At 40.3% G+C, this 26,956-nt stretch overlaps 1 protein-coding gene across 1 annotated transcript; it reads left to right on the forward strand.

Annotated features, from left to right (window-relative positions):
- The first annotated feature begins 5,236 nt into the window (after positions 1–5,236).
- On the forward strand, positions 5,237–26,956 carry sting1 (stimulator of interferon response cGAMP interactor 1). The gene is made up of 7 exons (XM_081382944.1): positions 5,237–5,306; positions 7,778–8,004; positions 8,087–8,264; positions 23,107–23,215; positions 23,884–24,107; positions 26,040–26,226; positions 26,626–26,956. The coding sequence occupies exons 2-7, from the start codon at positions 7,778–7,780 to the stop codon at positions 26,883–26,885; spliced, it is 1,185 nt and encodes a 394-aa protein (XP_081239070.1). The 5' UTR covers positions 5,237–5,306; the 3' UTR covers positions 26,886–26,956.

Below are 26,956 nucleotides of genomic sequence, written 5' to 3' on the forward strand. Positions count from 1 at the left end.
CAGAGGTCATCTTGGACTACAATCGCTGCAAAGGCGGAGTTGACAACCTTGACAAGGTATTTACAAATTTTATTATTATAGCGAATTTTCAAAGTTGCTGAGTTAGTAATTGGTATTTCTTTTGCTAGCAGATATACTAATCTGTTTGTGTGTGTGTGTGTGTGTGTGTGTGTGTTTGAAATATTGCAGATGGTTTCAAGCTACAGCTGCAAGCGAAAGACTAATCGATGGCCAATGGTTGTCTTCTCCACAATCCTCGATGTTTCGGCCATAAATGCCTTTGTGGTGTGGAGAGAAGTCAATCCATCATGGGAGAGAGGAAAGTGTATGAAAAGGAGGCTCTTTCTAGAGCAGCTGGGAAAAGCTCTGGTGTCTCCTCAGATGGAGCGACGACAACACGTGCCTCGTACACCAGCCTCTGCAGCGATTCTGAAGAGACAACAACAGCATTCGTCCAACGAGCCAGGGCCCTCCACTGATCCACCCCCAAAAAGAAAACGGTGTCAGGTTTGTCCACGGGCAAAGGACACCAAAACTGACAAGCAGTGCACAAACTGCAAAAGAGCCATTTGTGCTGCTCACACAGTGTTCCTGTGCCAGATGTGCGTGGACTGATTATTGTTTTACAATTTGTTTTACATATTTTTTGTAGCTTGTTATTGCTTTTTTGTTCAGTGTTCAGAATGTTATTGAATTTTTTTTTATTGTTATTAGATGTTCACTCATATTGCTTTTGTTTACATATTATTTATTCATTTCTTTTGCATTCTAAAGTTAATTATTTATTTTTACACTTTGTTCATTAAAATATGTTCAACAATATGCAACTAAAATCTGACTCCAAGTCTTGTCCTTTAGGTGTGTCTTGGGTGGCCTTTAGGTGGCATTTTTCTGTCAAATCTCTGTGGCATTTTGTAAAAACAGACATTTCACAATGCATCAAAACTACAAAAATTCTACTATTTTAAAAAATAATTATTTTAAATGTCCTTTCTTATGTTTATATATATATAAATTCACAAAATGTATTTCAAAAGTTGTAATACAAGCAGTTGGCCACATGCAGTAAAATGAATGGCTCTCTATTGCCTCTGCTGGTCAAAACTATTTCTTTCTTAAACTGCAAAGAATTTAGGTTTATCTCTAACCAGTAGATGGCGTACTTCTACACATAACACCTAGATCAATATCCAGAAACAATTTAAATTAAATTTAGATCATCATTTAAGTGATTTTTTCATAAAAAATTAATATTTCATATGCAAGCTTATGGTGTAGTTGAGGAATTGTGTGGTAAATAGGTACAAAAGTACTTCATATCTCCCAAAACACAGCATTAATGAATAGATGAGAAGTAAACAAAAAAAAACATATATTATTTGTATAATTAAAAATGTATATTTTTTGTATAATTTCTCTATCAATTGTTGGGGTCATATTGACCCCAAAGACCAGATTTGTAAACAGGAAACGAAGACCTTATTAGGGTTAAACACATATAGCAGTAAACTATAAATCAGCATCGACATCAGCATCATGTTCTGTCATAAAAAAAAATGTTTTGCAGTATCATGGGTTTACCTTTCAAGTTTATTTCTCATGTATACAAATGTCAGTGAGAGTTTGTACATTTGAAATGCTTAGAGTGAGGCTCAGGCATTCTACAGTGCAGTGTAATACACTACAATTTAAAGAGACAGCTTTGTATATTAAATAATGAGTGGTATGTGTACAGTATGCCTTAAAGTGCAGGTATTATTTGTAAACAGTACAAAACGAGAAAAAAAACACGAAAAATTAAGCAGATATTACCAGTCAAAAAATTGGAAATATTACTATTTTTTAATGTATTTGAAAGAAGTCTCTTATGCTCATCAAGGCTACATTTATTTGATCAAAAATACAGAAAAAAACAGTAATGTTGTGAAATATTATTACAATTGTAAATAATAGTTTTCTGTTTTAATACTTTAAATCCTAATTTATGCGATGCAAAGCTGAATTTTCATCAGCCATTACTCAAGTCATCAGTGTCATGCAGTCTCAATGCATAAGATAACCTACTTCTTTCAAAAACATAAATAAAAGTAATGTTTCCAAACTTTTGACCGGTACTGTATATATGTGTGTATTATTACAAAACAAATATAGGCCTGTGTGTATGTTTGCTTTGTATATTAAATAATAATAGTGAGTGTATGTTTTAAAGTGCAAATGTTCTAAATGATCATATGTATTTGATACCTAATGTTCGTGTGCAAAGTATGCAGTGCAAAAAACTGGAGTAAACAGTAAGAAAATGGCTGTCATAGTACATGAGCAGACAGTTCAAGGAAGAAGATTACAGTGTGTTAAGAGTTCTGATGGCCTGCAGGTTCTTCAATCTGCTGGTTCTAGATTGAAAGTTCCCGTACCGCCTGCCAGATGGCAGTTTGTTAAACAGAATGTGTGACTGGGGTCAGCTATGATTTTGTAATCATTTTGCAATTTTGCAAATTGATTTTCCAATCCTCAGACCACGTGTGGAAGATGTCCTGTAAAGTTAGGCGTCTGTTGCATAATGAGTTCAGCCATACCAGACAATCAAGCACCCGGTACTTTCTGATATCAAGAAATGTGCCTCAGTACAGTTGTCAAACGTCTATATTGATCAATGAGGTGCTTGAGGAGCTTGTGATGTGTTACAGCAGGTAATCTAAACTTCTCCATTTTATCTTCCCTTTCTCTAATGGAAGATATTGCTGAAAGCAGGAGGTATAATATTCACATGCAGGTCCATAAACACAGATGGTTCATATCTCTCTAAAACTGTTGCAGCATCACATACGAGATCAACAGATGGTAATTTAGAATGATATTTGATGGACAAAGTGTTTCTTGTACAAACACAAACAAATGCTAATTAGTACAAATAAAGCCAACAAAGAATGTAAAATTATGATCAAATTAAAAGTCCCCTGCCCTTCACGGACTCTCGACCTGACCTGCGCTGTCTCAGATGAGTCAGCTCTGACGGAACAGCCTTGAGTCCCATAAACTATACAAACATAACACATAATAATTCTCTTTTTATGAATATGAAAAGCCTCTGTGAAGTGTAATAACTTTTCACTTGCCACATCCAACAGAAATCATGAACATGAAGCCATGCAGCCACAGTGTCACAATGATGAGTCTCAAGATCCAAGTGCAAGTGCGAATGACAGTTTATTAGAGACAGCAAAAGACAGAGATAGCAGCACTCAGGAAAGTCAGACAAGATCCATAAGGCTGACGAAAACTCTAGACAGATGACCCAACACAGCATGGAAACTCAGACGAAGATGCTGATGAGGATGAGGGAACTCTTGACTGGTATTCATTGTAGATTGGACAAGAGTCAGACAAACAAGGCGAGCTGGCAAAGAGAACAAGACGTGAATAACGAACCGACAACACACAATTCACACACCAGCTAGATAAAGGCAGCTGACTAACTACTACAGATGTGAATTCTGATTAGACTGATCAGCTGTGGTTACTAGGCAACGAACACGCACCCACACCCACAAACCCACAGACACACCCACACACCCACAAACACACCAGACATACACAGAAAATGAACACACGGATCCATGAACCGTGACACACAGGAGAACCGTTGCAACATGCAAAACACAGTAGTTATCACTTGACTTATTCCTTGTTTCGTTTTCCAACGAATCGATTGCATGAATGTGATTCGTTCATTACTCATTTTGCTCCTGAAATGAAGTGTTTTTGAACGAGACAGTTGAATGAATGATCTCATAAGACAGTCTTTGTTGTTGTTGCTGAAATGTAGTAGTGTTTTTGAAGGAATCAGGTCAATGATGATTCAGTGACTCATTCCTGAGAATGACCTATAGGATAATGTTTTTTTCATCATACATTAAATCCTAAAACATTTGAAGGTTTGTCCCAGATTTTCAATGTGGACCCCACTATACGTATACATGTATGTACTTATAGAGCACATATACTGTTATAGGTAGAGGAGAGCGGGGCACAAAGTAACGCTTTTTGACTTTCTCAGTTTGTGTAAATCTACTTATGGTTCAGAGTATTTATTTTTTCCCACATTAATTTCCCACGTCTAGTACAATTATGTGGTTTTGCTTTATTAATACAGTATATACTTTTTTCTTTATATACCCCGAAAGAATGGAAGTCAAATGTGACAACATGCCCCATAGGTGGGGTACATTGTAACATGTGAGGGGCACATTGTAACATGACCATATGACAGCTTAAAATGTTATCTGATCTAATAAAAAAAAATATACAAGACAAACTAAAATATTTTCTAAATAAAATACAATTAAAAAACTTTTTCATATAAAATAATGGCAATTTTTAATAATTAAATATAAAATAATTTTTGAGTTTTGACTACGAACACATGAAAACACAGCTATACAACATAGTTCAAAACAAATAAATAATAAGTCATTTCTGAACATTGACTCTCAGTCTTTATTCACCTTTTTCTCACGTTTTCTTAATAAAATTAATAAAACTATAGAATATAATACTATATTTCTAATAGGGGCACATTGTAACGCAGTGTTACAACATGCCCCGCCTGCACAACTGGGATTTATACCCAGCTAGTGTCTTCTGCTAGTTAGCGAAGCATTAAATAACTATCTCAACTGTTAAATAACATCTTGGAGATTAAAATAATATCAGATTTGTCTTATTTTAAATAAACACAAAAAATAGAGATGAAAAATTAACTTAAGTAAGAAATTTACTTTTGCTATGGTTTAATAAATGTCTATGGATATCTTCCAAACAAAAAAAAAATAATAATTTTGGCGCAATTTTTTCTCTATATAGTGTTGATATGGCAACTAGTAAATACACCAAGTTTCGTAATCCTAGCATGTGTGGAAGTATTTAAAACAAGTGTGTTACAACTAGCCCCGTGTTACGTTGTGCCCCGCGCTCCCCTATTCTATATTGTATAGCCTGCTATACTCCTCAATTTTTATTCAGAGAGCAACATAGATTTGTAGAGATTTGTGCCATAAGCACAAATGGAACCTATAGAAAACTCCCAGGTTGATTGGAGAAGGGCATTATTCATTTACTAAATGTGAAACTGAATGTTGTCAGAAAAAGAAATTAGGTGTGGCAGTGACAGTAAAACAGTACCAACCAATAGAGAGAGAGAGAGAGAGAGAGAGAGAGAGAGAGAGCGAGAGATAGAGAGAGAGAGAGAGAGAGAGCAGAAGAAAGAGAACACAAACAACTCTGGTCACCATCAAAGCTAATTCAAGGTAAGCTTGAACAAGTATTATAATGTCTTATAATCAACCTTCTTATAATTTTGAATATATGACTATAGTCTTGAAGGGGGAAATATCAAAGCAAGCAGCATAATAGGTAAAAGATGGCATAAGCATACTTAACGTAACATATTTGATCTGATCCAATGACATTCATACATTATATGGCTTAAGAGTCTAAATATGTTTGGGGACCATTGTATGTTTAAATTCCCTAGTATAGTTTTACTTTTAATATTGCATTCAAATGTCTCCATTTATATGCTAACTGGTGGCATGACAACAAAACATTTTAAAAAGGGGAATAGAGAACTGCACTGCTTAGTTGTATTCCAAGTACTACATGCTGCCATGCTGTTTGGGTTTCACTTCTATTTCTTCCTTTTCTTGGAAATATTTATGGATGCATGCAAGCACGCAATAACCTTAGCATAATTGGTACAATAAACAGCGAGGAAGCTGTCGTGTTGCTGTAATGTTTCATGATTCTTTGCATGTGTCACAGTGATTTCTGTGGTTACATTTGGAAATAGGAAAAAGAAAAAAAGAAAAATCAGCAGGTGCTGTGAATCTCAACCACTTGTGGTTTTGTCTTCTGTGTGTGGCTTATTCTTTCTGTTGGTCACTCTAGACGAAATGCAAAGAGCTTCACTAACTAGTACCTGTATCCAAATGAAGCTTTAGAGACGTTAGTGGTGGAATAAGGAGTGGCATTCATTATCGTAAAACCTGCGATTCCAGTAAATCCACATGTTTTATCGTGCACAGCTGTACAAAACGAATGAGAAAAAAATTGTCCAAAACAGGAACCAATGCAGAACTGAAAATAAGTGATTTCATATTGACATTCATATTATTTCATATTGATATTCATGTAACAGCACAATAGATATTGAAGACTGGAGTTTTCAACTTGAGTCTAATAGCATATATATTATGTCAAACAGTACATACACATATCCATGGCCGTATCCGAGGCTCCGGTGCAGGTTGTTGCTGTCGGCCCCCTTAAAAAAAATCCTGTTCCTTTTGCTTGGATGAAATTGCATTCCTGGTCCACCTCGGTCTATATCGTGGGGCCACCCTAAGGGACGGCCCAGAACATGTCACAAGGGAATTCTGTTATGCAAATATAATTTTTATGAAAATAATGAACATTTCCACCACATCTGGTTCAGTCCGACGCAGTTATCATTTTCACGTCCTGCGCCATGTTGTTTAAATAGCAAATGCACCCATGCGCCCATGGGTGAGCTGGTCTGAAACCGAGGTGTGTTCAGGCGCATTGTTGACGCGTGGCTATTTTGAGGCAACTGAAATAGACTGCACTATTGACCAACAAAAACCTGGTCTAGTTAAATGGCGCAATATTATTATTTTTTTTTTTGTTATTTAAAGAGTGTGTTAGTAATGTGTGCCTATAGGCGGGTCCACAACGCACATACACTTTGTCCTGTAGATAGTCTGCTCGCACACACGAGCAGATCCTTTTCCTCAATAGAGAAGCGTCCAGTTTTTCCAGCTTGCAAATTTCACTATGTAAATAGCGAATCCGCCATGGTGCGAGCACAACTGGCTTTTAAAGAGAATGGGAGATGAGACTCTGATTGGTTTATTGCACGAAGCAAAACACACCCATTACTCATTAAGAGAATATGGGCAACCCTTTTAGACCATGGGCCGTGTGCGCCAACCATTTTTCCCGTCGTTAAACTAGCAAAAGTGGATTCGGACACGCCCTAAGTGCACTTGCGCCGTGCGCAAAAGACCATGCGCAGATCGTTAAAATATAGGGCCCATAAACAGTAAACTTGATTGGTTGATTGGAATGTTTGGATTGGAATGTTTGGTTCTGCGAGGTGAAATGACATTTTTAACAAAGTTTGGGGAAAAAATGGCCTACTCCTCTGTCCTGCTAAGGCTAATTTCATTTTAGATATGTTTTATTAACAAAGTTCAGGAGGAGCACGTTCAGACAACTAACCTAATTAACACTGGAGGAGCACATTCAGTTAATCAACTCAATTAACGAGATAAGAGACCCCATGACAGTTTTTTCAGCATTCCTCCACCACCCCATCTCCTCACTTCTAACTACCGTATTCATATTCCAACTTGGGGTGCGGGGAATACTCTGGGTTCGGGCCAAATTCTGAGCTCATAGCCCTCCCCAGGACAGCACTGCAAATACGCATAACCTTTACTCTATTTAATTATAAGTGAAGTTCTAAATATAATAAAATAAAAAATAAAAATAATTGCAGCTTGTTGAAAATGACAAACTATAAAAATATAAAAATTCATAATTGTCTCATATTTATCTCAAGCTCTGCGCTTACACTGTTATCTCCTTGGCAAACAAGTAGACTAACTTTAGGGGCAAAATTACTGGGTGTTATGGACATTGTCACAACAGTGGGAAAGTCATATATATGTCTAAACTGTGAATGTGATGTGTTCAGATGTTTGGTGTGATTGGAGAGGACGGTCTCGTCCCCAGAGCGCGAGGCAGGCTGCCGGTGGTGTGTGATGCTGGACTGGGGCTTCTCACACTGGTGTTTGTGTGGCTGCTGGACGCTGACAGGTTCATGGAGAGAGCAGGAATGATCGCTTTTTGCCTCACAGTGGCAGCGTTTATTCACAGTGTGTGTTTGTTTGCAGAGGAGTGGTTATTCCATTCAAGGCAAAGGTTTGAAACCAATGGAATAAGATTCAGTCTGGTATGAAAGTGTTTTTTTTGTATTGTTTCAGGAAAATGTGCTCTTTTCCAGGTATCACGGCAGAGTAAATGAGATCTTCCAGGCCTGCTTTAAAGGACGTGTCATTCTGGGAATGTGTGCAGTATTCCTGATGCTAATGTTAGGTGGCGTTTCCTTCTCTCACGAACAGTGGAGCACCATGGCCATCATGTGTGCCGTTTACCTGCTGCTCAACAGCCTGAGTGTGCTGGTAAGATTTATCCCATGCCAGGAGAACAATATCAATGTCCAAATCAAAAATATTTCTGAGAATTGTTGTAGATTTTTCCCCTACGCACCTGACTTAGTTTACCTCATCTCCTATAAACATCTTCTGATTGATGTTCAATAATATTTATTGGTAATATTTACTGCGCAGCACTAACCAGACAGACTCCAGACAATGCCTTTGAATATGCTCTAATCATCTCAGACTTCAGAGAGAATCCGACCAACAAAAAGAATACTGTTTTTATAGGAGCATGGCAAAGGTTACATGAGTCATTACATCATTTTTCTCCAATATGATTGGTTCTTCATTATGTATAATTCAGCAAACCCTTCTGTTACTTGGTCAAATCAAATCCCGATTTCTTGATTACTTCACTTTGTTGCTCAAAGTCATGCGTTTATATTTTTAGACATCTTGAGCTTCATTTCCTCATGATTCAGACACACACTGACTTCTGCCAAAGATTTTGGGAACATTTAGGTTTTAAAAGCATATAAATTTTATTCCTGAAAGAAAAATAAATGTTAGTTATGATTAATTAAATTCCATGCACAGTATCCATTCATAGTTATCTGGTCTTTATTAAGGTTATCAAACATTAGCACAATTTTTTTAATTTATACATCATTCATGGAATGTTTTTCTGAAACATAGTTGGACATTCATTTAATGTTCTTTAGATGTTACTTAGCCTACTACTTTTTTCAGACGGTTCAAAGAACATTAAAAAATAGCTAATGTTTTCATAAAACATTCAAGAAAATATTAACTTAAAGTCCCACTGTGGTGAAAAATCAAGCTTTTAATATTATTTAAGACAAACCATGTGCAAAGTCATAAGTCAGCACCATTGCTAAGTATTTTTTTCCTAAAACTACAGTGAACCAAAGACAGTGTCAAAAATGTGGTTTGAAATCGCTGGTGTTTCTGACGTCACAAACTACCTTGTAACCAATCAGGTCAACGTGACCGTCAACGAGTGGATCTCCGAGCTGTTGTAAGTGAGTGGAGGCGGGGCTAATTTGTATATTCATAGAACCACGTATACTAAATGAGGCAAGGGTGTAGAGTTACATTCGAGATATTTTAAGGCATGAAGATTTTTTAAATATGTAATTTGGGTGATCAAAGATGAGTTTAAAGGGATAAAATTATTGACAGAAGGGCAGGGGGACTTTAAAGAAGACCTATTTGCCCTTGGGTCTACTAGAATAGGTTTTCATGCTTGAATAAAAAAAAAAACAAAAAAAAAACATTATTTTTCAGGCATTTCACATTGTTGCAGCACCTCTCTTCCCAGTCTGTCAGTAAAGCTCTGTTTAGTTCCTGTCTCTATGGAGCCCCTCCTTCTGAAAAGAGCAATGCGCTCTGATTGGTTGGCTGGACCAGTGTGCTGTGATTGGTCAACCACTTCCAGCGTGTTTCGGAAATATCACGCCCCTTAACTGCGAGTTTCAACCATAGACTGTAAAAAATATGGACATAGTGTCCATGACGTCAACCGTAGGTTTCTGAAGAGCGTTTTTGAAGCCTAAAGTGGGCGGAGCCGGTCGTCGCCATCTTTGCAGCACGTCACCATGCGTCACTCCCAGATTACTGAAAATGGGCAAAGAGGCGGGACGTGGGTGGAGTTGAGGTGCTGGTTGCTGAAACTACGCCCACCTAGCTCAACATGATGTAGTTAGCTCAGGCTAAGGAGCTAATGCTATATACTTGCCTCGTGCTAAAGTGACAGCTGACTTGAAGAATTAAAGCCATTAGTTAAAGTTCATGTTTTTGCCCTTCGAAATACTATAGTTAAAAGACATAACTAAAATTGAGACTATGTGTATCGTGATGCTGTATTATCCTGCTAGTAAAAAATATATTATGCAACTTACAATATTGCTGAGCCTGCGACAGTGATTCTTGCGCATAGGCTACATGTCATCGCGGCATCACACGTCAAGTTCGTACTTCGTAGAGAGCTTTATTCGGTCCATTTTAAATTCTGATTTTGTCTGCCTCTCAAATGGGTCAAACCATAGATATTACCTAAGAAGTTCAAGTAAATGCACTAGAAATCCGCACTGACACCTGCAGGATTTCATCTGACGAGGGTACTTTTTATTTAACACTAAAAAGTTGAATAAGCATAGTCTATCTGTTCCGTGCCTAGTAACGAACGTGCAGCGGGAACACATAATTTTCCCGGAAACAACTCATTCTAATTTCTGATTGGCGGGTGGGTGGCATTTAACTCTGTATAACTCGAGACAGCAGCTATGAACTCGGCAGAGAACTTACCTTCGTTTGCCTATGGTTTGCCTGCGCCTCGTGCCCTCGTCCATTAATTGTATAGCAGGACAAGTTGTCCCTTCCTCAGCATGTGTGCGTGTGGAGTAATGCTGGTTGAAGGGTTGCCAACTTTTGAGTTTAGCTCGGAGTGAGACTTCTCCAACCGGGGGGGGGGGGGGGGCGGATATATTTCAACGGGGGGGGGGGGGGGGGGGTATTCCAACCCAAATTTTTTGGGGGTATTTTTATTTAAAGGAATTAATTATAAAAGCGATTTAAGGGAATAAAGAAAAAAAAGCTTATTGTATTAGTGAAATAATTGTAACAATTTACAAATAATATTTCATTTTTTATTATGCATGCATTCTCTCTAAATGAATCAAAGAAATTATAGCATATTTTCAATTCAAAAAGGCTAAATTTAGTAAATAAATACAAAAAAGTTGAGTAATTCGCGTCACCGGATACTGTCGGTAGTTGAACATTTCTATTGTAAAACAGTCAAATATTAAATGTTTTCCACTTACATTTTGCCAGGCATTCGTTCACTTCTTTAATAATTCTGACATTGAAGAGCTAGACCGCTGAACTTTTAGTCATCCTAACACCAAACAGAGCGGTGCGTAATGGAGCGCATCAGAACAGCATCAAGAATATCAAATACATTGCAGTGAATCTTTTATTTGCATCTTAAGTTTATAGGCAATAATAATGTAATAAACCTCAAAACAGCCCTACGGTGGTCAAAGAACAGCCAGCCGGTTTAATCAAAGAGAACACTTTATTTCAAATACAGCGGCTAAAACTCATACGGGCACAGACAAGGTATGGAGTTAGCCAGGGAAGAGAAACACGGGAAACTCCGCAAAGCACAACACTTCGCACAGTGAGTTTTCACGCTCAATACGTCACACAGTGTTTAATACTCAACATAGCACCCCAGCCTGCACAGCACACCGTGAACACACGTAAGGCGTGTTTCCTCCGTTCTAAATTCCCCAACCTCCCTCTCTAACCCGCTGTCCGTTACACAACACACAGTCACACAATTCATGTAGGAATAAATTAAAAACACTTCCCTCTCGCGGGGCAGAGAAGACCCATCTGTAGGGGGTGAGTGCGAGCAGCAACCCGTCTTCCCGCCGAGGACGTCACTCTGCCGTCCAGATGCGGAACTTACAGTTCATTCATAAAATCCCTCCGTCGTATGCATCAAGGCATTCATAAAGTCTCGGTAGCACGTGGGCATTCATTCATAGAACCTCGGTAGCACGTGGGCATTCATTCCTAGAGTCTCGGTAGCACGTGGGCATTCATTCATAGAGTCTCGGTAGCACATGGGCGTCAACCGAGAAGTATTCTGAGGTAGTCGGTGACACTAATTCCCCCCCCTCTACAACTCAACTATCTCAAACAAAGGCAGCTAGCTAACTAGCTATCTTCATCTCCGGAGGACCTATTGTCCCCGAGAGACAGCCAAAACGTTCTCAACTAGTCACCACCTCAGCCCCGCTCGGTTGCACCACACCTCTTTTTTAAAGTCCCCTTTGTCCTCCATTCACAGGTGCATGCCATCAAAGCAGTCATGTAATCAGCCAATGACGACACACTACACTATTCCCCCACTAATCCAGAAGAACTCGTCCTCGAGTCAAGATGATAATCTTTAGTCCAAACCGGTAACTTCCTCTGTCGTGGAGCTCGACCCATCTCTGCAGAAGTTGTAATGTTCTGCGCAGAGCCTCCTCCATCATCCAAAGGCTTAACTGTAGATCCCGGGTTATGCTCCACCCTTGACCACGTTGAAGGCACTGGCGAGCCCTGTTGAAGGTTTCCTTCCCTTGTTCCCACCGGGCAAGATTGTCCCTCTGCCAACGGCGGTCTATCGGCCATGACCGGGGGCAATTGTTGAAGGGTCGACGGGTCAACCAATTTCTGCGGTAATTGTGCCGACTCATCATTCCCCTCCAGCCTCTCTGAAACAGATTGAGAAACATATGGTTTTAACCGATTGTAATGAACAACCGTAGTAGCCCCTCCCTCAACTGACTGTAACTGATACAGCACATCAGACAACCGCTCGATTACCTTAAAGGGGCCCTTATAACATCTCTGCAATTTAAAGCAAACCCCTTTCTTCCGAGCCTTATTTCGAACCCAGACTAGTTCCCCCACTGAATAATACTGTACTTGAGCCCGAAAATCAAAATACTTTTTCTGCTGGGAAGAAGCCTGTAACTGATGTTGCTGTACTTCCCCAACAACAGTGGACAAAATCCCTGCCATACGTTGCACATATTCACTTGGAGACTCAAAAGCCTCTTCCAAGTTCACATTCCACATTATATCCACCGGTAATACCATTTCCCGCCCAAACACCACTTTATGAGGGGTAAAGCCAGTAGTGGCATGGACACTACTACGATACGCCATCATTACATAAGGTAATAAAGAATCCCAATTCTGTTGATTCTTATCCACGAACATTGATAGCATAGAAAGCAAAGTCCTGTTAAAACGCTCAATAAGCCCATCTGACTGAGGGTGATAGGGGGACGTACGCGTTTTATTGATCTCCAATAATCTGCAAAGTTCCTGAAAAAGAGTAGACTCAAAATTTCTGCCTTGATCAGAATGAAGGCTGCGAGGGACCCCATAACGGCAAACCCACTCCTCAACTAACACCTTAGCAACTGATCGTGCTTCCTGATTTGGTAAAGCAAAAGCTTCTGTCCACTTAGAAAAATAGTCTCCCACCACCAACACATACCGATTTTTATCAACAGTTTCGGGAAGTGGGCCCAAAATATCCAGAGCCACACGCTCATAAGGGCGAGACATGACAGAAGGACACATCGGGGCCTGTGGAGTTCGAACTGGAAGCTTCCGTGAGCCGCACTCAGAGCACTCACTACACCACCTCCTCACATCGGCAAACCACCCCGGCCAAAAGAACCGATCTTTAACTTTTCCTTGTAGTTTTTGCACCCCCAGATGGCCACCTGTAACCACATTGTGCAACATGGCTAACACTTTTGGAACCAAACACTTTGGAAGCACCACCTGTACTTTATTAGCTGCATCAGAATTTTGTGGAGGGACTCGCACCAATAACTGGTCCTGTATCTGAAGCTGATCCCACACCCTTCCAAATTTCTGCAGCTCAGGGTAGTTTCTTACCTCCCCACACTCCTTTAATGGCTTAGTTAGCAGCTGAAATAATTGCCCCAACTCATTATCCTCCCTCTGCAACCTAACCATATCATCTTCCAATCTTTCTCCAGGTGGTAGCCCTACATTCGTTTTAGCCACTTGCACTACTCTCACAGGACAACTTTCCTCAATCGCCACACCCCCAATCTGGTCTGACACATGACCCGGAATTACACTAAGGCCCGGCAATCTCGATAAAGCATCTGCATTAGCATGTTGTTTCCCTGACCTATGAACGATCCTATACTGAAAACTTGCTAACTGTTCTAACCAACGGGCCAACTGTCCTTCAATCCCTTGAAAATTATGTAACCACCGCAAGGAATTGTGATCTGTACGCAGCACAAACTCTGCACCTAAAAGGTAATGCTTAAAATGTTTCGTAAACGTCACCATACTCAACAATTCCTTTTTGGTGGTGGCATACTTGCGTTCTTGTTTTGTCAGGGCTCGACTTGCATAGGCCACTACGCGTTCCATCCCCCCCTCTACCTGGGATAATACAGCCCCTATCCCAACATTTGACGCATCGGTATCCAAAATAAATTGTTTCAAGGGATCGGGTTAAGCCAAAACTGGGGCTGATATAAGACATGACTTGAGTGTAAAAAACGCTCTTTGACAATCTTCTCCCCAGTGAAATTTCTTTCCCTTTTCCGTCAATTGGTGCAAGGGCCTAGCAATCTCCGCAAAACCCTTCATAAAGCGACGGTAGTAAGAGGCCAGTCCCAGAAAACTACGAACCTCTGTCTGATTTCTAGGGACCGGCCACCCCCTCACCGCCTCAACTTTAGAAGGATCAGCCTTAACGCCCTCCGCTGAAATTACATGACCCAAATAGGATACCTGTTTTGCAAATAAATTGCATTTGGAGGGTTTCACCTTCAAATTGGCCTTATACAAGTTCCCAAAAACTTGTTCCAAGCGCCCCAGATGTTCCTGAAATGTTTTACCAAAAACAATTATACCATCAAGGTATACTAAGCACGTGGTCCACTGAAGGTCTGCCAGAACCAAATCCATCAACCTTTGGAAAGTGGAAGGGGAGTTACACAGGCCAAAGCTAAGAACATTAAATTCAAAAAGACCTTGTCGGGTAGTAAAAGCCGTTTTAGGTTTATCTTTCGGATCAACCTCAACCTGCCAGTACCCACTGGCTAGGTCGAGGGTTGAAAACCAACACGCGTTTGCCAGGCTATCCAACGCATCATCTATCCTTGGGAGCGGATAGGCATCTTTCTGTGTCACCTCATTTAGTTTCCTGTAATCAATACAGAAACGCAGACTGCCATCTCTTTTTCTAACTGGTACCACTGGAGCTGCCCAAGGACTACACGAAGGCTGAATAATGCCATTGTCTAACATTTGTTTTATATGATCAGTCACTTCTTGTTGTAAGTGAAGCGGAACCCGGCGAGGGGCCATTTTAATAGGTTTAGCAACTCCTGTATCAATCTGATGGCGAATAAGATGTGTCCTACCCAAATCAGTATCACCTATACTAAAAAGTTGGTTATAACGCTCTAACACTTGACGAATGGCCTGCATTTGTTCTACGCAAAACCCTCTAGAGTCTAACCCAAAGTGAGAAATCAAAGCATCCGCCGACCACAATATCTTACCGTCACACCCTTCATCTACTTCCTCTGCACCTTCCCCCACCTCTACATTTGTAGCCAACACCCCAATTTTTATTCCATCACGTAAAGTATGAGCTTCCTTGGTTACATTAATAACACGAACTGGCATAACACCAGCGGTGACTACACACACCACACGTGCCACTAATACATCACAATAGCGAGACAGAGAAGAGCCGGGCTCCAGCATACCTACTATTTTTCCTGGCGGCGCTCCCTCCACTGACCCCAAAATTATCACTTCGCTACGTGGTGGTATCCTGGTATCCCCGTAAACTACAACTGGCATGGAAGGAGCTAAAAAGTCAGTTTGCAATTGTACAGAAATTTTTTTTCCCATCAAATAGCAGCATAATTCTTTCAAATCCAGTTTTGCACCGAATTTGACTAGAAAATCACTGCCCAGTAACACTTCACCAGGGCTAATATCTACCACTACAAAATCAACCACTACTGTCAGAGAATCGAATTGACAAGTGGTTTCCCACTGGCCTATAACCTCCATCTGGTCTCCATTAGCAACCTTCAATCTACCCCTATACTCTACTAACTCACCCCCTCCACCGGTTGCCTCCAGCCAAAACGATTTAGGTACGATTGATACTTGTGCCCCTGTGTCCACCAATAAGCGGGTCTCCACCCCCCCAACTTTACCAAACACATAAACTCCACCTGTTTCTAATTGGGACTGACATACTCCCCCAGACATAGACGCAACAGAGAGAGGGGCGGGCTCCTGGTCTACCGGGCCCGCCCCCTCCCGTTTCCCAACACATATGGGCAATCTTTCTTGAAATGACGAGTACACCCACATTCCCAACAAGCTTCAGTCTTATCTCGGTTTTGTGAGTCTACTCGTGCACTATCAGTTTTAAAAGTCCGTGCAACTCCTCTATTTATAGAGTAATCAGTCTGATGACTAAGCGGAGCAAACGAATTCCCTGTTACTTGATCTTGTAGTATTTTAACAGTACTCTGCAAAGTCTTTACTTCTTGACGGAGCCCTTCTACCATGCCCATTAAAGATTGAATTTGCCCATCTCTAGCTGGCCCAACATTATCATTTACCACACCACAAACTTTTACATTTGGGAGAGCACTATTTCGTTCCAAACTCCGAATTAATTCAAGTTCGGACGCCAAATTAATAGCCCCCTCTAACGTGGCTGGTTTCACACTACGCAGATGAATACGCGTATCCGCACAACCTATATGGGCCACAAAATGATCTCGAGCCAGTAAATCCCTTGTGGCATTATCCACGGACGGATATGCCTTCGAAATTAAACGCCTCAAAGCATTTCCAAACTCGCGCACGGTTTCATTTGGCTGCCTCTTGCGCGAGGAGAAGCTCACGCGATTCCAATCAGTACTTTCACAGGGCTCTAAACATCTACCCATTGCTACCTTCAGTTGACTGAAATTTCGCCGAGCCTCATCTGGCAAGCCGCAATAAATATCCCGCGCACGACCTGACAATAACAAAGACATAAATTTAAGCTTTAATACATCATCCCAGCCGTTAATCTCCGCAGCCATTTCGAACTGTTCTGCCCAATCAGACCACTCACGCCCTGTACACGTAAATGTTTCGGGCATAAAAACAGGACGAGGCGCAGCATTTATCTCCCCCAAAGAAACACCTGCCACCGGCACGGCATTACTACCGCTGGCCGTCTCTTGCGGTTCTAACATTCTGACAAACCGTAGGCTATCAAAAAAAAAAAAAAAAAAAAATTCAATGAAGTTTATAGGATCCGCAATCAGCGCTGATCTCACCGCTGCCACCAGTGTAATAAACCTCAAAACAGCCCTACGGTGGTCAAAGAACAGCCAGCCGGTTTAATCAAAGAGAACACTTTATTTCAAATACAGCGGCTAAAACTCATACGGGCACAGACAAGGTATGGAGTTAGCCAGGGAAGAGAAACACGGGAAACTCCGCAAAGCACAACACTTCGCACAGTGAGTTTTCACGCTCAATACGTCACACAGTGTTTAATACTCAACATAGCACCCCAGCCTGCACAGCACACCGTGAACACACGTAAGGCGTGTTTCCTCCGTTCTAAATTCCCCAACCTCCCTCTCTAACCCGCTGTCCGTTACACAACACACAGTCACACAATTCATGTAGGAATAAATTAAAAACACTTCCCTCTCGCGGGGCAGAGAAGACCCATCTGTAGGGGGTGAGTGCGAGCAGCAACTCGTCTTCCCGCCGAGGACGTCACTCTGCCGTCCAGATGCGGAACTTACAGTTCATTCATAAAATCCCTCCGTCGTATGCATCAAGGCATTCATAGAGTCTCGGTAGCACGTGGGCATTCATTCATAGAACCTCGGTAGCACGTGGGCATTCATTCCTAGAGTCTCGGTAGCACGTGGGCATTCATTCATAGAGTCTCGGTAGCACATGGGCGTCAACCGAGAAATATTCTGAGGTAGTCGGTGACACTAATTCCCCCCCCTCTACAACTCAACTATCTCAAACAAAGGCAGCTAGCTAACTAGCTAGCTATCTTCATCTCCGGAGGACCTATTGTCCCCGAGAGACAGCCAAAACGTTCTCAACTAGTCACCACCTCAGCCCCGCTCGGTTGCACCACACCTCTTTTTTAAAGTCCCCTTTGTCCTCCATTCACAGGTGCATGCCATCAAAGCAGTCATGTAATCAGCCAATGACGACACACTACACTAATGACAGGTTTGCGAAAGTGTAGAACTCGGTGAGCTCGCGCAAAACACATCTTCAGGACAGCGACTCATTTAAACGCCTCTGATTGGCCAATGCGTTCAACAGACATGTCAGTGATTGGCTACAATGCTCAACGCTGCCGTACGCCGTGTGTGCGCTACGGTTTCTGTCTCGCATGCGTGCTCGCTCTAGATTCCGGGAGATTTTAACTAATTTGCGCCATAAATAGTGGTCCATCCAGTAGTTAAGAGCCTGAATTGTTTATAGTAATTCTGAAATTTAGTGCACACGAGTGAAAAAAAATACAGCACAGAAGAATGTCTAATTTAGCGTGAGATTTCTTTGTTAAGCGTGAGAGCGTGAGATTGAGGCTGAATGCGTGACTGTCACGCCAGATGCGTGAGAGTTGGCAACCCTGAGGCTACCTCACGGTGAATGCGTGAGACTTGAGAGCCCTGGGAAGAGAATGAAGGGGCGTCGTCCATCCTTTTTTTACAGTCTATGGTTTCAATACTCTAGGCTACTAATGCAACTCAAGCAGGCCTCGCTCCCTTTTTTTGCTAATTCTTTTGGTGGGAATTATTTAATGAGGAATATTGTGACGTGTTCCTGGAAGAAAAAACTCAAGACTACAATGGTGATTGAGGGGCTGAATCCGAAATCGACCCCAATAGGGGAGACCGGGGACAGTTGTAACAGGGGATGGTTGCAACCAGAGCCATAGAGAGAAAGAGTTGCGACACTCCCATAGACCTCCGTTGTAAATAATGGCGGCGCTTTTAACCGCCTACTTCCGGGATTTGAAGATCGGAATAGTTCTAAACACTGTCATTTGGTCGTTGGACCCCATTCACTTACATTGCTGCGCGTCGAGTTGTTCCAGAGTTAAAGCAACAACATGTAACTTTTCAACCTTCATAATATATTTCCAAGACCCTTGTGATAGTACATCGACTTACAGTGAATGAGACGTCTGCCAGAGCCTGACGGGGTCTGTATCGCTTTTACTGGCACTATGTAACTTCGGGGTGCGGGTAGTAACCAGCGCTCAAAAAGAACTACAAAATTCGACTGCTTTACGGCATACGTCACTTTGCCCACCACTTCCTCAAATGTGGCCAACCAGCGCGTTTGTTTTCGTACGTCTGTTTTCGTCATGGCTGAAGCAGCAGCGAAACGTAAGAAGTCCAAGGTTTTGTCGGAGTAGAGTCGAAAGAGGAAAAGGGAGAGTGATAAACTGAAAGGCAGGACGAGGATCAATATGGGTCGAGCGTTTGCTCGCTGGTGTTAGCTTATGGAGGAGGAGAGTTACCAGACCGATGCTGACTTGGCCGTCATGCTGTTGAACTAGTAAGTAACTGTAAATTGCTTGCATACTATCTTTAGTTTTTCTAATCTGTTGTCTGCCTGGCTACGTTATGGAAACTATCTGGTCCTCCATTTATTTATCTTCATGAATCAGCTAGTAGATGAGCGAATTATCAATCTGGTAGCTAGTAAACACTAACATGGTAGTTTTAGATGGTTAGGATGCTATCGCTATCATTCTCGTTCAGATTTGAGCATTGCAATCGACATGCAAATCGCAAATGTTTGAGTTGAAAAATGTTTAGTCTACTAAACATGTATAAATTATGAAAGGGGGAAGATTAATAGTATTATCATTGCCCATATGAAAAAAAACCTGCATGCTTCATATACAGTAACCGTAAATCATTTTACGACAGCGGTAATGGACAATTCCGCTTCCAACCTGTAGGGCGACCGCAGAGGAAAAGTTCCATGTTGTTGCTTTAAGTTGCTGAAATATCGACCTCTTTTGAATTGTCAATTGTCTATGTTGTATCAGAGGCCCTTTGCGATGCTTATACTGGTCTTCATTTGTATATGCACAGCGTAATTATTTATATTTTATGTTGGTTGTTTCAACCAATTTTCAAGCACTGCCTGCTAGCTAGTGCGACTTCGTCAGCTGTGACAGTAAGAGTTCGGTAATGAATCACTACCACCTTTATAGCCACTTTTATTTAATTTAATTTTTTGGGATATACTAACTTTTCATTATGTTTTATTGTCTTGAGTGAAGCGGCTTGTGAGAACAATGCTGGACCTCTAGGATTGTTATGGGATCACCAGTCCTGTGGATCACCTGCCCCTGGTTTTTGTTTTTCTTGTTCACACACACCCACACAAGCACACATTTTTGTTGTCTGTCATTGTTTAATAAAAAATATTTAAGCGAACTCTGAACGGACCGCCATGGCAGACCTCTGCGTGATCACGAAGGTAGGCTAATGGCTGAATCAAAATTTATAAGCAAAATCACGGGAATCAATAGCCTAATACAGCCCAGTTGTGCTAAAATAAATATCATGAGACGACCATCATCAGATGAATGATATGGAAAAGTTAAGTTAGAGCCGCTAAAGCCAGTGCTACTACCCATGCGAACATGAACACTGATTTTCCCTCCAAAAATATAGCCTAAAACTTATTTCCAAATGCAAAACTGACATTAACAAAATGCAATAATGCAATAACAGCTGAAAAAGTACTTGGGTGTGTGTTTTATTTTATATTTACCGTTCAATAATGCAATCGCTGCTGTCTGTCCCATAGAAGAGCATGACAGCCAGCGTATGTTTTAGAACTATTGGGGCTTACATGAACCACGTGACAGCCATAGCGGCGACATCAAAGAGTGTCGCAACTCTTTCTCTCTATGGCTCTGGTTGCAACATGTCATTTTTCTCCAATCAGAAACAAGCTAGAGTAATGACACTGAACATGCACAGTTAGACCCTCCCCCCACCAAAAAGACAGTAGACATATTCAACATCTGCTGCTGCATTTATTGAACAAAACTTGTTTTGGAGGTATGAAAGTACATTTTTTCATGAGATATATTTTTGTCATACTGTCCTGAAATTTTGTATGAATTAATCAAAAACTACTTAGTTTGAATTATTGTTTTGTTGACTTCTAAGTGACATGGTTAGCATGTGTCAAAGTCAGTGTGTCTAGCAGGCACATGATGTTCTGTCATGGCTGATAGGGTTGGGGACGGTTGCAACAAGTTATAAATTGCATGTTTAATAAAACTTTGTTGCATTGCAAATTGTTCAATTCTTCCTGTCTGACACTGAAATATGGAGAGATTGAATAGCATATGTAACACCTGATCACTGAATCTATGTAGGCCTATGTTCTACACATAAACAAACAAAACTCAATAACTGTTATTTGATAAATATGACTAAATAAATAAATTATAGGCTACAATGATATTATTTTAATAAATAATACTATAATATTATAGTAGGCCTAAAACAGTTAATATTTTCAGAATTCTATGCTCATTGAGACAAAAAGCTAAAGTTAATTAGAGAAATTTAAGGTATTTTTAACATGTTGCAACCGTCCCTGGGTTGTGTTGCAACTGTCCCCTGGGTCGGGGTCAGTTGCAACATCTGACTTCTTCCATTCAAATAAATACTGTGAACGATATGTCATATATAATCATCTTTAAATGGTATGGGTAATTAGCAGACAGATGCAAGTTTAATATATACAAATTTGGTTGGTCTAGTCCAAATAGTCTCCGAGTAACTGAGAGAAATGCAAAAAGTGTTGCAACATGCCCCTGGTCTCCCCTACCCTCAAATAGGGCATTATTTGAAGGGACAGCCATTTGTAGTGGTGTACCATAGTGGACGTTATTGAGTGCACTCATTCAATCCTTGGTTGCATCTATCCATAACGAGTGTAGCCTATACAGCCAATGTAAGTTCAACGGCTGTCTTAATTAGCTCACTCGTTTTCATTCACTCCTTCAAGTGAACTGTATAAGTGTAGGCTACTAACGTAGGGAATAGTGATTGAGGGTTTTTGGGGCGATTTCAGATTCAACCAGGGAGTTCAGAAACAGTGCGCACTGATATAGAGAATAACTCCCTTTGGAGTGACTTTGTGCTTTGTAACTTTGCAGACATTTTTCATGCTCAAACAGCAACATTAGGCTACACACTAAAGAAAGTTGAAAATATATATATATTAAAAAGCATAGTCGGACCCTTTAATGTTTTCTCTAACATTCACACAAAAAAAGACGCTTTAAACTTAATGGGAACTTATTTTTGCTAGCTATGATATTCAATATATTTGTTCAACTGATTCAGTTACTTTGATGCAAACGGAATAGTATGAAATGTGGCAAAGCCGATTCTTTCTTACGGTTTTCAAGTGGCCAAGTGGCCATCTTTTTTCTTTGTCCTTTAACACCAGAAGTTGACATTTTGTTTATTTTATTTTTTTATGGTTTGGCTGTTTTTCATTGGTTTTGTTTCTTAATTTGTTTTAGATTGTATTTTATGTTTTGTATGAGTTATGAATTGTTGTGTTCTGTTTTTGAACAGCCTATTCTTCTGTACAGCACTTTGGTCTACTTCGGTTGTTTTAATGTGCTTTATAAATAAAGTTTGACTGATTGATTGAAAAGTATATTCAAAAATATCAGATAATCACATTCAGATATCAGAGACAAATAGCATACTAGCATACTACACGCACTGCCATTTCTGTCATATAAAGACATTGGCCATCACCAGATTTCACAAGTATACGGGCCTGACTCAATACCCAGACTTTGCACTTGACACTTACATAACATATTTTTCTGTATTTGGCCAAAGAGACAGTCATAACGTGTTTTTATAACCTTTAGTTAGCCAACTAACTTAGCCTATCAAAGTGTTGTATAAATTCATTTTAGTAATTTTTGTTTAGTAAAATTCTGTCTCTATGCACAAGCATCTCACTCAATTTCAATGATAATTTATTTCCATTACAACAACTATTTGTTAGTACTGCAGCTTTACTATGGACGATTAAAAGTAGTGCAAGTCAAGTAAAATAATAATAACAAATAATTTAAAGAAATAATAACAGACCTCTCTGTTTGATTTTCAGTTCTCTTATATTTCTGTGTTTGCAGGGCCCTACTCCAGTGGAGATCTCAGAAATCTGTGAAGTGAAGAAGATGAATGTGGCTCATGGTTTGGCCTGGTCTTTCTATATCGGCTACCTAAAATTGATCCTTCCAGGTACATTTATTTGCAGTCCACATGTGAGCCACTGCTTGTTGACGCCTCTAGAGGGCAGTAATGACGCACCGTGATGTGTGCATGAAAATATATTCTATTTGGAAAAATGTTTGTTCACAACTTTGAGAGAACCTTGCCAGAACGTTATCCAAAGTTCCAGTTAGCTGAGAATCTCAAAAAAGGACAAAAACTACAATACAATTTCTCCATATGACTCTTGCACAATATTCCAAGTCTACTGAAAGCATACATTGAGTTTTGACTAACTAACAGACCTCATTTTATTTTGAAAATCTTTCAATTTGCCATAGCTCTCAAATATTATTCACATGTCCACATATTCAAACATGGTGTGTTGCGTTTGGTCATAATAAGGCTAGTTTAGTATGTGCGTACATCATGATATTAGTGAATATGAGTGAATTGTGGTGTTTTTGGCTGTGGGGCATGGCAGCCCCTGATCTCTTAATGCTTTCATTTGGAAATGTGCAATGTGAATATTCTTCATAATTTTTTGGTTGTGTATTGCATGGCAGAAAGATGGTCATACAAGCTTGTAATGACTTGAGAATGCATAAACGACGACCCTGAGCTCCAACCTGTAAAACCACTTGATTTGAGAGATTCTGCTCCCTTTTCATTTCCCTTTTATGTTCTTTCACTTGCAGATTTACAAAACAAAATCAGCCAATATTCCTCCACGGGTGCGAGACTGAGCTCTCCACGTCTACATATCCTTCTGCCACTCAATGCTGTGGTCCCAAGCAAACCTGAAGAGGAGGACACTAATGTGATCTTCCACGAGAACCTTCCAGAACTGGAGTTGGACATAGCAGGTGTGCGGAAACGTAGCTACAAGAACAGCGTCTACAAGATCACCCAGAACAATAAGGTGGGATAATGCTGATCATTTTAGTTCTTTGATACTGGAAGTAGCCCTGTACTTTTTCAGAAAAAGCAAAAATATGATGATATGAAGAGCTAGCATAAAATGGTGTTTTACTTTGATTGAGAGAAGAGCTATGTTGCATGCTAATGCATATGCTTCTTGTCTGTAATTCTCTGTTGTCGAGAAAGTAAATACTTTTAAGTATGTGGTATGGCAGTATGCCAGCATTAAAGGTGCAATAAGCAATTTTTGAGGAATGCTGTTGAAAGTGGATCCGACACACTTGTAGCCAATCAGCAGTAGGGGGCGTGTCCACTCATGATGGGGGAGGAGAGAGAGTGAGCCAATAAGCAGTAGGGGGCGTGTCCACTCATGATGGGGGAGGAGAGAGAGTAAGCCAATAAGCAGTAGGGGGTGTGTCCACTCATGATGGGGGAGGAGAGAGAGTGAGCAAGAGGGAGATTCGAACTGAAGAAAGACTGTAGAAAGAAAGATGGCTGAGAGACATTACAAAAGAGAAAAGGTCCGAGGAATATCAAATAAGGGTATGGGTTGTTGGAAATAAGGGTTATGATCAGGCCAGAGCTTTAATCCCATGTTAACATTAGAAAAGCTTTCCCGTGCTTAAGTGGGACAGCCTGAAAACGGACGACGAGGTTGCATTGATTTTGAGGTTGCACTGCCAGTTTTGCTATGTTTCACACAACCAAGATATGGTGTTGTTGTAATGTTAGCTGTAGTAACAGGACAGTTTTGAGTGTCATTGTTTGTCTGGAGCTGGTGTGCTGTTGGCAACTAACAACTAACTCTTGCTTGTATATACTCCTGTGTACTGTATGTTCCTTTTTTGTTCTTCCTTGTCATTTGTTTATTACCTTCCCTTTATTTTTTCACAAAGCATTATTTTGCTTCGCTTCAGCTAAAGAGACATCCACTCTTGCATTGTGTGTTTGTGCATTTTGGGGGAAGAGCAAGGGGCGTGTTGGTTTGGGTTGATTTCAAATATAAACAGTAGCCGCGTTTCCATTACCCTTTAAATTGCGCAAATTGAAAATCCGCTTAATGGAAACACTTAATTTTCGCAAAAACTCCCATTTATCGCAAAAAAGCTTTTACGCTCGCATAAAAGACAGAAGTTTGCACATACTTAAATTAATTGGTTTCTAATTTTCTGTTTAAGAAAACTTTTTAATCTAAAGTTTTGTTTAAATGCTTGAAATCACTTTTGAAGACAAATATTAAATGTTCCTAGATTAAAAACAAAAAATAATTGCCTTAAAAAGTACCATTACTTAACTTTCAGTAATTCAACTGTGAAATCTAATGTTTAATCTTGCATTCCTCACCGATGGAAAATATCTAAAGCAAGAGTGATTAGCAATTTTAGCTAGATTACACTTAGAAAAGGGGTTTAATGGGGTTCTACTTTATGCAAAAAAGGTTCAACAGTATATAAGGAGAAATGTCTTAAATGATTGCATAATACTTTCTTGTTTAACGGGTTATTTCAAATTTGTCTAGAGATAAAGTATGTTTACAAGCTGTTTAATTCACAAAATTAAAAACGAAATAAAACTTAATTAATTTATTAAAACTAAATCCACAAAATGATGATGGGAACCTCTAAAAGGTATGAAACGCCTGGCAGAACCCTTTAGGGTTCTATATAGAACCTTCTCTTCTAATAGTGTAGTATGCATGCACACATTAAGATACTTATAAAATCTACCATAAATAGTATACCACCAGGTATTACTGTCACACGTTTTCAATGAACTGCACTTAAATAGCATAGATAGTATGATAGATAATATGCAAATTGGCATGCAGGGCAACACAACATTTAGCTGTCAAAACAGCATCTCCTGGTGGTTAAAAGCTGTACTAGCACTGAACATAAATGCAAGGTCCTACCTTCTCTGTTTCTATTCCTAGACTTTTAGCTGTGTTCTGGAATATGCCACACCGCTGCGGACGCTGTATCTGATGTCCCAGGAGAGCAGCGCAGGGTTTGGAGAGAGAGAACGAAAACAGCAGGTCTTGCTGTTCTACAGAACCCTCAGCCAAATTCTGGAAAATTCTCTAGAGTGCCGGAACCGTTACCGGCTCATCCTGCTCGACGGTGAGCAATTCCATTCAGATCAATAAAACGAGCAAGGCCTTTAATGCCCGGTTTCACAGACAACACTTAGGCCTAGTCTCAGACTAAAATTGATGTTGAGCTGTTTTAACTGAAAGCAACTTGCACTGACATATTTTAAAATAGGTCACTGCCATTGTTTTGTCTCAAGATCCACACCAGTAATGATTTTTCTAAGGCACGTTTAAATGCCCTAATTGAACTAAAGCCTAATCTAAGCCCTGTCTGTGAAACCAGGCCTAAGAGTCTTGTCCTGGAACAACAACAACTTGTCCTTGTCCTTTTAGAGTTTTAAAAGCTTATTTGGATGTTATTCTTGCAGCATTCTCCTATAGTTCAGCTCAGTGTCCGTAATACTGATTTGATACATCTGGTTTTCAGATGAGCACACAGGTGACCCTCATCACCTCTCCAGAGAGATCATCCAGCACCTGAAACAGCAGGACGGAGAGATTCACATGGACCCCGCCCAGGAGCCAGCAAATGAAGCCTATCCAGTTCCAGAGGAGGGTCAGATTAGGAGTTTTATGGGTGCGCCATCTGCCACTTTCCCTGAAGACCAAATGAGCAGGGAACCCACCCTCATGTTCAGCCTACCTCAATCATTAAGATCACAACCAGTGGAAACCACTGATTATTAGCAGTAGCTTTTAACAGGCTTTAATGAAAAGACTTTAATGTAATAATAATAATAAAGATTTTTTTAAACCAG

Source organism: Scardinius erythrophthalmus (genome assembly GCF_964197995.2).
Source record: "Scardinius erythrophthalmus genome assembly, chromosome: 13".
NCBI classification, from domain to species: Eukaryota; Metazoa; Chordata; class Actinopteri; order Cypriniformes; family Leuciscidae; genus Scardinius; species Scardinius erythrophthalmus.

What these genes read in the sequence shown, in the direction of transcription:
- sting1 (XM_081382944.1), top strand. Translation starts at nt 7,778, where the DNA reads ATGTTTGGTGTGATTGGAGAGGACGGTCTCGTCCCCAGAGCGCGAGGC. An exon ending in TTATTCCATTCAAGGCAAAG is followed by an intron (nt 8,005 to 8,086) that starts GTTTGAAACCAA and finishes GCTCTTTTCCAG; the next exon opens with GTATCACGGCAGAGTAAATG. An exon ending in CCGGCTCATCCTGCTCGACG is followed by an intron (nt 26,227 to 26,625) that starts GTGAGCAATTCC and finishes TCTGGTTTTCAG; the next exon opens with ATGAGCACACAGGTGACCCT.